The sequence below is a fragment of the Macaca nemestrina genome, chromosome 13 (assembly GCF_043159975.1).
Source record: "Macaca nemestrina isolate mMacNem1 chromosome 13, mMacNem.hap1, whole genome shotgun sequence".
Lineage (NCBI taxonomy): Eukaryota > Metazoa > Chordata > Mammalia > Primates > Cercopithecidae > Macaca > Macaca nemestrina.
This window is the reverse complement of record NC_092137.1, coordinates 109,169,318-109,182,066: the sequence shown is the minus strand read 5'-3', so window position 1 is coordinate 109,182,066 and position 12,749 is coordinate 109,169,318. Positions and strand designations below refer to the sequence as shown.

The following is a 12,749-nucleotide window of genomic DNA, read 5'->3' as shown; positions in this document are numbered from 1 at the left end:
AAATAAACAACCTAAGATGCATCTTAAGGAACTGAAAAGCAAGAAAAAAACCCCCACAATTGCTAGAAGGAAAGAAATAATAAAGATCAGAGTAAAAACAAATAAAATGGAAATGAAAAAACAATACAAAAGATCAATGAAATGAAAACTTGTTTTTTTAAAAAGATAAACAAAATTGGCAAACCTTTAGCCAGACTTACTAAGAGAGAAGACCCAAATGAATAAAGTCAGAGATGAAAAATGGGACATGACAACTGACAACGCAGAAATTCAAAGGATCAATAGAGACTACTTTGAGCAACTATATGCCAGTAAATTGGAAAATTTAGAAGACATGGAGAAATTCCTAGACACATACAAGCTACCAAGATTGAATCATGAAGAAATAAAAAACCTGAATAGATTGGTAACAGGTAATGCGATCAAAGCCACAATAAAAAGTCTCCCCGCAAAGGAAGGCCTGGGACCCAATGGCTTCACCCTTGAATTTTACCAAACATTTAAAAAAGAACTAATACCAATCTGACTCAAACTGTTCAAAAATATAGAGGAGAAGGGAATACTTCTAAATTCATTCTACAAAGCCAGTATTACCCTGATACCAAAACCAGAGACACATCCAAAATATGAAAGAAAGAAAGAAAAAGAAAGAAAGAAAGGGAGGGGAGGGGAGGGGAGGGGAGGGGAGGGGAGGGGAGGGGAGGGGAGGGGAAGGGAGGGGAGGGGAGGGAAGGGAAGGGAAGGGAAGGGAAGGGAAGGGAAGGGAAGGGAAGGGAAGGGAAGGGAAAGGAAGGGGAAGCTAGAGGCCAATATTCTTGATAAATGTTGATGCAAAAATCCTCAGCAACATACTAGCAAGCCAAATTCAACGACACATTAAAAAAGATCATTTATCATGACCAAGTGGGATTTATCCCAGGGATACAAGAATGGCTCAGCATATGCAAAGCAATCAATGTAATACATCATATCAACAAAACGAAGGACAGAAACGATATGACTACTTCACTAGATGCTGAAAAAACATTTGATAATATTCAACATCTTGGTCAGGCACAGTGAGTGTCTCATGCCTGTAATCCCAGCACGTTGGGGGGCCAAGGTGAGAGAATCAGTTGAAGCCAACAGTTTGAAACCAGTCTGGCCAATATAGCAAGACTCCACCTCCACTAAAAATAAAAAATTAACCAAGTGTGGTGGTGTGTCCCTGTAGTCCCACCTACTCAGGAGGCTGAGATGGGAAAATCAACGTATTTTGTGATTAAAAAAAAAAAAAACTCTCAAGAAACTGCATATAGAAGGAACATAATTCAACATAATAAAAACCACATATGACAGACCCACAGCCAGTACCATACTCAATGGGGGAAAACTGAAAGCCTTTCCTCTAAGACCTGGAACAAGAGAAGGATGCCCACTTTCACCACTGTTATTCAGCATAGTACTGGAAGTCCTAGCTAGAGAAATCAGAGAAGAGAAAGAAATCAGAGAAGAGAAAGAAACAAAGGGCATTCAAATAGAAAAGAAAGAAGTTAAATTATTCTTGTTTGCAGATGATATAATCTTATATTTGAAAAATCTAATGACCTGCTCCCCCCAAAAAACTATTAGAACTGAAAAACAAATTCAGTAAAATTGGATGATAAAAAATAAACATACAAACATCAGTAGCATTTCTATATGCCAACAGCAAAAATCTGAAAAATCAAGAAAGTAATCCTATTTACAATAGCTGCAAATAAAATAAAATACCTAGGAATTAACCAAAAAGGTGAAAGACCTCTAATAATGAAAATAATAAAATACTGATGAAAGAAATTGAAGAGGACACCAATAAATGGAAGAATATTCCATATTCATGGATTGGAAGAATCAATATTTTTTAAATGTCCATACTACCCAAAGCAATCTATAGATTCAACACAATCCCTATTAGATACCAATGACATTCTTCACAGAGATAGAAAAAATAATCCTAAAATTTATATGAAGCCACAAAAGACCCAGAATAGCCAAAGCCATCATGAGCAAACAGAACAAAACTGGAGGAGTCACATTACCTGACTTCAAATTATACTACAGAGCTATAGTAATTGAACAGCATGGTACTGGCATAAAAACAGATGCATAGACCACTAGGACAGAATAGAGAACCCAGAAAGAAATCCACACAGTACAGTGGACTCGTTATAACAATGTTATCAGAAACATACACTGGGGAAAGAACAGTCTCTTCAATAAATGGTGCTGGGAAAACTGGATATCCATATGCAAAAGAATGAAACTAGACTTCTCGCTCACCATATACAAAAATCAAATCAAAATGGATTAAACACTTAAAACTAAGACCTCAAACTATGAAACTACTACAAGAAAATATTGGGAGAAGTCTTCAGGACATTGGTCCGGGCAAAGATTTCCTGAGTAATACCTCAAAAGCACAGGCAAGCAAAGCAAAAACGGACAAATGGGATCACGTTAAGTTAAAAAGCTCCTGCACCCCAAAGGAAAACATCAACAAAGTGAGCGGACAACCCATAGAAGGGGAGAAATTATCTGCAAACTATCTATCTGACAAGGCATTAATAACCAAAACACAGGGCAGGTGCCGCAGCTCACACCTGTAATCCCAGCACTTTGGGAGGCTGAGGTGGGCAGATCACCTGAGGTCAGGAGTTTGAGACCAGCCTGGCCACCATGATGAATCTCCGTCTCTACTAAAAATACCAAAATTAGCCAGGCATGGTGGTGCATGCCTGCTATCACCCAGGCTGGGGTGTAGTGGCGTGATCTAAGCTCACTGCAACCTCTGCCTCCCGCATTCATGCGATTTTCCTGCCTCACCCTCCTGAGTAGCTGAGATTACAGGCAAACGCCACCATGCCCAGCTAATTTTTGTATTTTCAGTAGAGACAGGGTTTCATCAGGCTGGTCTTGAACTCCTGACCTCAGGTGATTCGCCCACTTCAGTCTCCCAAAGTGCTGGGATTACAGGCATGAGCCACCGCCCCTGGCCTATTCATGAATGTTTTAAATGCCACCTAGAATGGTGAATCTTTTCCAGATTTACTTTGATCAGATCCACCAGAGGAATCACCACCTATGGCAGCTGTAACATTACTAAATGCATTGTTTAAAAAAAAACTTAAGGTGGACAGGAAGTAGGATTTATTGGTGAGTATTAAGAGGGGGCAGCACAGTGGAAGCCCTCATGAGTGCAGGGCCTGCCACTTGCCCAGAGGACCACAACTAGGGACGTACTTGACCCACCATCCATCTGGGATGAGCCGCTTCTCAGTCACCGTGTCTTCAAATTCATCCGCATTGAACTTGATGAAGCTCTCACTTCTTTGAGATGTGGATCTTCTGTCCGCCAGGGAACTTGAACTTGGCCCAGTGCAGGGCCTCATTCGCATGCTCCTTGTTCTGCAGCTTGGTGCGGATGGACGTGATAACTTGGCCAATGTGACCCTGGCCACCATGCCCTGGGGCTTTCCAAAGGCACTTTGCATACCTGTGGGGAGCCTGTCAGCCCCAGCACAGGACAACATCTTGTTGATGCGGATGACGTGGAAGGGGTGGAGCTGCACTGGGATATGAAAGCCGTCTTTGCCACAACTTTCTACCGTGTAAGTATTGGCACAAATTCAGGCAGCCTCCAGGTCTTCAGAGGAGTGCTGCCCATATTCACCTGACACCATGTGGCCACAGAGTGGAAACTCATCCACTTTTGCCTTCTTCCGCCCCAGGTCAAAGATGAGAATGTTGGTATCAGGGACACCTCGGCAGAAGCGAGGCTTTGGGTACGGCTTGTTCTTACAATACCGGTAACAACGGACGGGGCGGTGGCCCATGGTGACACCAGGATCTTCAGTGGCGTGCTTAAGAGAAAGAGCAATGCATTTCTTAAATAATAAAACTTAAACCGGAGGTCAGGAGTTTGAGACCAGCCTGGCCAAACATGGTGAAACCCATCTCTACTAAAAAAAAGACAAAAATTAGCCGGGCATGGTGGCCAGCGCCTGTAATCCCAGCTACTTGGGAGGCTGAGGCAGGAGAATCGCTTGAACCTGGGAGGCAGAGGTTGCAGTGAGCCAAAATTGCGCCACTGGCCTCCAGCTGGTTGACAAGAGCAAAACTCCATCTCAAAAAAAAAAAAAAAAGCTTAAAAGTCAAGATTACTCCTTGATCCATGGGCTGCAGAATGGACATAGCGTTAGCTGGCAGGTAAACATTAATCTACTTGTACATCTCCGTCAGAGCTCTTGAGTAACTAGGTGCATTGTCAATGAGCAGCAGAATTTGAAAGGAATCATTTTTCTGGAAAATGATTTTGGCTTATCTTGGCTTCTGATATGCCTTCCTCACTAAGCTTAACCATTTCTAGCTTTGATTTAAAGTGAGCGACATGCAACTCTTCCTTTCATGTAAACACACAGAAGGCATTATAGGGTTCTTAAGGGCCCTGATTTCAGTATTGTTGTGTCTAGGTGAACAGGGAGCTCCGAGGAGAGGGAGAGAGACTGGGAATGGCGGGTCGGTGAAGCAGTCAGATGCAACACACACATTCATCAATTAAGTTTGCTGTCTTGTATGAGCATGGCTTGTGGTACCCCAAAACAATTACAATAAGTAACATCAAAAATCACCGATCACAGATCAGCATAACAGATATTATACTAAAGAAAAAATTTGAAATATTGTGAGAATTACCAAAATGGGATGCAGAGACACGAGGTGAGTACGTGCTGTTGGAAAAATGGTGCTGAGGCCAGTGCAGTGGCTCATGCCTGTAATCCCAACACTTTGGGACGCTGAGGCGGGCAGATCGTTTGAGGTCAGGAGTTGGAGACCAGCCTGGCCAACATGGTGAAACCCCATTTCTACTAAAAATACAAAAAAATTTAGCTAGGCGTGGTGGCACATACCTGTAATCCCAGCTACGAGGGAAGCTGAGGCAGGAGAATCACTTGAACCTGGGAGATGGACTGTTCCCTGACCAAACTGAGGGTCGGGCTGCTGTTTCTCATGGCCCAATAACGAGATGCAGAGGAACTGGGGAGAAAGAGAGTTTTTATTTCTGCAACCAGTTACAGGGAGAAGGCCTGGAAATTATCACCAGACCCACTCAAAATTACAAAGTTTTCCAGAGCTTATATACCTTCTAAGCTATATGTCTACGTGTAAGTGCCCATTCATCTAAAGACATAAGTGATTCACTTCTTTTAATCTATAACTAAGGTCTGAGTCCTAAAGACCTTCCTCTGGAGCCTCAGTAAATTCACTTAATCTAATGGATCTAGATGCTGGGGTGATTTTTTTTTTGAGATGGAATCTTGCTCTGTTCCCCAGGCTGGAGTGCAGCGGCACAATCTCGGCTCACCGCAAGCTCTGCCTTGGTGCCCGGTGATTACCCTTATCTTGGCTTCCGCTAAATCATGGAGGTTTGGGAAGTTCTTTCAGACTCCCAGTAAACTTGTCTGTGGAGACCTGGGGAGTTTCTTCAGACCCACAATAAAACTTGTTTAATCCTAAATGGGTCCTGTTAAGAACTTCTTCCTTATGGGCTGAATGCGGTGGCTCATGCCTGTAATCCCAACACTTTGGGAAGCTGACACGGGTGGATCATGAGGTCAAGAGATCAAGACCAGCCTGGCCAACATGGTGAAAGCCTGTCTCTACTAAAATTAAAAAAATTAGCCAGGCGTGGTGACGCACGCCTGTAATCCCAGCTACTCAGGAGGCTGAGACAGGAGAACCTCCCAGGTTCTCCTCTCCTGTCTCCTGCTTGAACCTGGGAGGCAGAGGTTGCAGTGAGCCAAGATCCCGCCACTGCACTCTACCTGGGTGACACAGCAAGACTCCATCTCAAAAAAAAAAAAAAAAAAAAAAGAATTCCTTCGTTATTTTCTCATGCTTTAAGGCCCAGGAAAAGCCTAGGCAAACGTTTCGATGGCCTTTTGTTATATCCCAGCCTTTCTATAAGGGCACTGGCTTTTAATATTTAATTTAATCACTCAGTCATTACTGAAAGAGTTGTTATGGAAGCCTGCATTGGTGAGACCTGGCCTGCCACAGGAGGTTGCAGTGAGCTGAGATCGTGTCACTATACTCCAGCCTGGGCGGCAGAGTGAGACTCTGTCTCAAAAAAGAAAAATGATGCCGAAAGATTTGTTTGACACAGGGTGGGCACAAACTTTCAATTTGTAAAAAACATAGTATCTGTGAAGTACAATAAAATGTAGTGCAATTACATGAGGTATGCTTGGATAGCAAAACATCATGTTGTACCTAGTAAATATATATAATTTTTATTTGTGAATTATACCTCAATAAAGCTGGGCAAATGAACTATATTTGCAACATGGTAGGAATATATGACATTGGACATTAGTGCAAATGGAATTTTCAGTGCCTTGGTGAAAATGTCATACCACTGAACAACAACAACAAAAAAGTAGTGTAAAATGAAGTAAAATGTGAAAATCCCTAATTAATGCAGAAATATGAACTGCTTGTCCAAAAGATAAAAGTCTTTTGAGTTCCTCAAGAAGATTCTCTCTTTGGATGCTGGGCACGGTGGATGCTGGGCACCTGTATCCGAGCACTTTGGGAGGCCAATGCAGATGGATCACTGGAGGCCAGGAGTTCAAGACCAGCCTGTCCAACATGGTGAAACCCCATCTCTACAAAGAATAAAACAATTAGCTGGGTGTGGTGGCACGTACCTGTAATCTCAGCTACTCAGGAGGCTGAGGCACAAGAATTGCTTGAACCTGGGAGGCAGAGGTTGCAGTGAGCCGAGACTACGCCACTGCAGTCCAGCCTGGGCCACAGAACAAAACACTGTCTCAAGGAAAAAAAAAAACAAAAAAAAAAACAACAACAAAAAAGAAGATTCTCTCTTTGGGCACTCCTTTTCAATACATTCAATGTAAATGGATTAACGATACCATTTTTACAAGGTGAGTGTGTTTGGGCAAGTTGCTTCAGTGCTCATTCTCTTGGTTTCCTTTTTTTTTTTTTTTTTTTTTGGAGACAGGGTCTTTCTCTGTCACCTAAGCTGGAATGTAGTGAGGTGAACATAGCTCACTGCAGCCTCCAACACCTAGCCTCAAGAGATCCTCCTGCTTCAGTCTCCCAAATAGCTGGGACTACTGGCATGCATCACCATGCCTGGCTAGTTTTTAATTTCTTTTTGTTTGTAAGCACAGGGTGTTGCTATGTTGCCCAGGCTGGTCTTGAACTACTGGGCTCAAGTGATCCTCCCATCTCAGCCTCCCAAAGTTTTGGATTACAGGCATGAGCCATGGTGCCTGGCTGTCTTTTGGTTTTCTTATCTGTAAAAACCGAGGATAATAACAGTACCCGTACAAAGTTGTTGGAAGAACGAAATTAGTTAATACAAGTGAAGTGCTAAAGAAAAAAAAGAGCTTTGGAACACAGCAAGTACTTGTTAGCTATGGCTATTGTTACCAACACAGTTTTCAAAGGCAAATTCGTGGTTTCACCTATCACCTGAGGTTTATTACTTTTTTTTTTTTCTCGCTCTGTCGCCCAGGCTGGAGTGCAGTGGCACCATCTCAACTCACTGCAAGCTCCGCCTCCCGGGCTCACACCATTCTCCTGCCTTAGCCTCCTGAGTAGCTGGGACTACAGGCGCCCGCCACCATGCCCAGAAAATTTTTTGTATTTTAGTGGAGACGGGTTTTCAGCGTGTTAGCCAGGGTGGTCTCAATCTCCTGACTTCGTGATCCGCCCACCTTGGCCTCCCAAATTGCTGGGATTACAGGCGTGAGCCACTGTGCCCAGCCAAGGTTTATGACTTCTAATTCCATCAGATCTTCTCTTTTTGTTTTTATTTTAAAATTAATTAAATATTATTATTGTTATTTTTTGAGACAGAGTCTGCTCTGTTGCCCAGGCTGGAGTGCATTGGCACAATCTCAGCTCACTGCAACCTCCCAGGTTCAAGCAATTCCAGTGCCTCAGTCATCCAAAGAAGCTGGGATTACAGGCATGCACCACCACACCCAGTTAATTTTTGCATTTTTAGTAGAGATGGGGTTTCACCATGTTGGCCAGGCTGGTCTTGAACTCCTGGCCTCAAGCAATCCGCCCATCTGGGCCTCCCAGCGTGCTGGGATTACAGGTGTGAGCCATTGTGCCTAGCCCTCTTTTCGTTTTAGAGATAGGAATTTCATTCTCTTCCAGAGGCTGGAGTGCAAAGGCATGAACATAACTAATCGCAGTCTCCAACTCCCGGGCTAAAGGGATTTCTCCCCCTCTGCCTTTGGAGTAGCTGGGCCTCCGAACTGTGCCACGACTACTGGCTTCCATCAGGATCTTTGTCCTACCATTTCATCTTCCTACTAGCCTATCCCACATGGATATATAAATGGTACCTCAAGTGAAAGAAATCAACTACCTAAAATAGGATTTTCCACTCCAAACTAGATTTTCTTTACATGTCATTTCTGTTAATGTGGGTCACACACACTGGTAAGCTCAGAATCATCTTTTTCTTTTCTTTTATTCACATCCAGTATGGTTGAAACAAAACAAAACAAAATGCTGTTTTTCCTTTTTTTAGAAAGGCAATACTTGTTCATTATACAAAATTTAGAAAATATGGAAAAACAGGCCGGGCGCGGTGGCTCACGCCTGTAATCCTAGCACTTTGGGAGGCCGAGGCGGGCGGATCACAAGGTCAGGAGATCGAGACCACAATGAAACACCGTCTCTACTAAAAATACAAAAAATTAGCCGGGCGCGGTAGTGGGCGCCTGTAGTCCCAGCTACTCAGGAGGCTGAGGCAGGAGAATGGCGTGAATCCGGGAGGCGGAGCTTGCAGTGAGCCGAGATCGCGCCACTGCACTCCAGCCTGGGGGACACAGCAAGACTCTGTCTCAAAAAAAAAAAAAAAAAAAAAAAGGAAAAACAAACAGGATAAAAATTTATCCACAACCAAAATAGCCTAAATTTCCAGTTAAAAATGTCAACGCATTTGATATTTGCCCGCATAATTAAGACCGTAATGTTTACACAAATGTGATCTTTTAAAATGTAAAAGGTTCTCACTATTAAAAACATTTTGTTAAATCTTGTTTTAAAAGTAAGAGTTTAACATCCAAATTCCCAAAATAGACATTTTTGAAGATTTGGAAGACACAGATGGTTCAAAATCTTGACATTATTACCGTTAAATTTTGGTATGCCCTGTTATTCTGCTAGTGAAATATATATACATTTGGGGCGCTATTCCTTTTCTTTTCTTTTTTTTTTTTTTTTCCTGAGACAAGGGTCTCACTCTGGTGCCCAGGATGGAATGCAGCGGCGCTATCATAGTTCATTGTAACCTGGAAGTCCTGGACTGGAGGGGTCCTCCCGCGTCGACCTCCCAAAGTGCTGGGGCTACGGGCTTGAGCCACTCTGTGGGGCGAATGGTTATTCCTATATACACGGTTGAACCTGGAATAACATGGGTTTGAACTGCCTGGGTCCACTTATAAGCCGACAGAAAATACAGTATTCGAGGGGCCGGCATATAGAGAGGTCCGACTTTTCCTCTGAGAGTTCCATCCTCAGCACTGACTGCGGGATTTGAAAATCCGCGGATTTTTTTTTGTTGTTGTTGTTTTTAAGAGGAAGTCTTACTCTCGCCCAGGCTGGAGTACAGTGGCGCGACCTCAGCTCACTGCAACTTCCACCTCTCAGTTTCAAGCGATTCTCGTGCCTCAGCCTCCCGAGTAGCTGGGATTACAGGTGCCCACCTCCATGCCCAGGTAATTTTTTTTTTTTTTTTTTTTTTGCATTTTTAGTAGAAACGGGCTTTCGCCATGTTGGCCAGGCTGGTCTCGAACTCCTGATCTCAGGTGATCCGCCTGCCTCAGCCTCCCAAAGTGCTGGGATTACAGGCGTGAGCCACCGCGCCCAGCGGAATGCGTGGGTTTTGGCATAAACCGGTGGTTCTGGAACCAATCCCCCGCCAAGGGATGACTTTAAAAAATTGTAATTGTCCAACTTTAGTATTTGTGGCCTACTTTTTCATTATGCAATTCTAAATTTTTTTTTTTTTTTTTTTTAAATTCAGACGGAGTCTCGCTTTGTCGCCCAAGCGGAGGGCAGTGGCGCAATCTCTGCTCACTGCAACCTCCGCCTCCCAGGTTCAAGCGATTCTCCAGCCTCAGCCTCCCGAGTAGCTGGGACTACAGGTGCGTGCGACCCCGTCCCGCTGATTTTTTTTTTTTTTTTTTTTTTTTTTTGTATTTTTAGTAGAGATGGGGTTTCACTGGGTTAACCAGGATGGTCTCGATTTCCTGACCTCATGATCCGGCCGCCTCGGCCTCCCAAAGTGCTGGGATTACAGGCGTGAGTCACAACGCCCGGCCCTCATTTCTTTTAATAAATACGAATTTTAAAATGTATACTTTAGTATTCACACGTCCGATGCAACGTATTTAACCAGTCATCTCCAGAAACGTTGTTCCAATTTACACGCTCACCAACTTGGCCTGAGTGCTTTTTTCTTCCAATGCGTGGCGCACTTATAATTTAGAACAAGCGACCAAAACGCTTAAGAGCCCATCACGCAAATTGTTATCTGCTGGAAATCTACGCCCACGCTGTGGACGCGGGGGCCGAAATCTGATCCCGGCTTCCCAAGACACCGCTCAGAACCCAGGGAGCTACCAAGAGCCCGGCTGTGTGCAGCTCTAGCGCCGACGTCGCCAACGTGGCGCACAGTGCTGACGCAGTACGCAAGTTCGTCGGGATGGTCCTCCGCCGGCGACGTCGCTGCGTCACTGGTTTGCAGGCGCTTTCCTCTTGGAAGTTGCGACTGCTGCGGGGCTGAGCGCTGGTCTCCCGCGCCTCGGGAGCCAGGTTGGCGGCGCGATGAGGCGCAGCAAGGCCGACGTGGAGCGGTACATCGCCTCGGTGCAGGGCTCCGCCCCGTCGCCTCGAGAGGTGAGTGGATCTCGAAGAGACCGACGGCTTCGACCTGGCCGGGCGGCGGCCTCGCGAGGCTCGGGCGTCATGGCTCCCGACGGGCGCTGCTCCCTGGCGCGCACTGTTGAGGCGCCGGCCGGCTAGCGCGGTCCTGTGGGCGGCGTGGCGCTGGCAAGCGCAGGGAGAGCCCTGGGGGGACCGCTGTGGGCGGGAGACCGTTGGCGCCGGCGCTTCCTCTTTCTCCCGGCCTGTTCCCGACGGTCCTCGCTCGTGGGCCCGCCCTGGCCCGGGCTTTCTGGCCGGTCGCGCGCCGCGTAGTACCCGCGCGGCCTAGTTCTCGGGGGGCTTGGGCACCCGGGTGCTATGTCGGCGGGATTCTTTCCATCCCCCGGACATTTTACGTGTTGCGGCGGAGGTCGTACCTCCTTGGCCTGGGGGAACCCAGTGGGGACTGACGCAGCTCCCGGGTGCGCTTTGGCGGCTGTGACGAGTGACAACGTAGGGATCTCAGCGCGAACGTTTGCAACGGCCCGACGGCGCAAATGACACGCGAAGTCCCCTTGTTTTGAGTATGTGATGTTTGTCGCTGTCCCTTTATAAGGGTCCAGCTCCACTCCTCATACTCACCTCCCCCACCCCCAGAACAGTTTGGTAGGTGCTTTTGCTTTAAAAAAAAAAATATATATATATATAAATTTCTTATAAATCGTTAGTATGGCTTACAATTTTTAACCTTTTTTTTCCACAAATGTTCTTAGGATATTTTTCCTCTTTATAGGTAAATAATGTGATCTGTTTTGGATTCAATAAGACTTTAGCAATTGGATCTAAAGAGTGACGGAAGAAGCTATTAAAGGTGGATGTGCACAGAATGTTGAGTCAGTTTGCTTTGGCTTGAATAATCAGCCCTGTCGTTCATAAGCTGGGTATTTGGGGCCAGTTACACTTTCCATCCATAGGTGGAGTTGTAACATTGATAGAATTTGATAGGATCCGTTTTAAACATTTAGGGTTGTGCTTGATACATAGCACTGAATGTTAGCTACAAGTCACTGTTTTTATTGTTGATGTTAAAAGGATATTGGCGGGGCCTGGTGGCTCACGCCTGTAATCCCACCACTTTGGGAGTCCAAGGAGGGCGGATTGCCTGAGGTCAGGAGTTCGAGACCAACCTGGCTAACATGTTGAAACACCGTCTCTACTAAAAATCCAAAAAAAAAAAAAAAAAGCCGGGCGTGGTGGCGCACGCTCGTAGTCCCAGGTACTCCGGAGGCTGAGGCAGGAGAGTCGCTTGAACCTGGCAGGCGGAGGTTCCAGTGAGCCGATATCGTGCCACTGCTCTCCAGCCTGGGCGACAGAGGGAGACTCCATCAAAAATAAAAATTAAAAACAAAAAAACCAAAAAAACAAACGGAAACTCACGGATGACCATGATTATAATAGCAGCACAATTGTGTCTTTTATCGTAACTAAGTGTAGGTTATCTTATTTTGTGCTTCCAGCAGCCCTGTGGATATTGAGACCTGTAGAGATTAAAGATACCTGTTCAGGGTCAAATAGGAAGTGCAGCAGAATTTTGGCAGTGGTTCTGATTTAGTTTCTCTTGGGAACAGTGGAGTAAGTTACAGCCTGTTCCTCCAGAGAGGAGGAATAGATACCTACTTGTACATTGTAATTTCAAACTGCTGGCGTAGTCATAAATATGAACGTGGTGATAGAGTCTAAAACAGACCTTATTGAGGGTTCCAGTAACTCCTGAAATTAAAGACTTTAATTTTTATGGGTTTTTTTTTTTTTGA

The 12,749-nt window shown here is 45.0% G+C and overlaps 1 protein-coding gene and 1 pseudogene across 6 annotated transcripts in view; one reads left to right on the top strand and one right to left on the bottom strand.

The window, feature by feature from the left end:
- Positions 1 to 3,157: 3,157 nt before the first annotated feature.
- LOC105471837 (large ribosomal subunit protein uL16-like) lies at positions 3,158 to 10,760 on the bottom strand (annotated as a pseudogene).
- Positions 10,761 to 10,774: 14 nt separating this feature from the next.
- LOC105471838 (E3 SUMO-protein ligase RanBP2) overlaps positions 10,775 to 12,749 on the top strand; it is a 70,385-nt gene continuing 68,410 nt past the window's right edge. For 5 of the 6 annotated variants that reach the window (XM_071077136.1, XM_011724591.3, XM_011724590.3 and 2 more), the window contains exon 1: positions 10,775 to 10,968. In XM_071077136.1, the coding sequence (XP_070933237.1) occupies positions 10,897 to 10,968 (72 nt within the window). In that variant the 5' untranslated portion in view covers positions 10,775 to 10,896. The remainder of the gene's footprint in view (positions 10,969 to 12,749) is intronic. The other variant, XM_011724588.3, reaches the window with a different exon arrangement.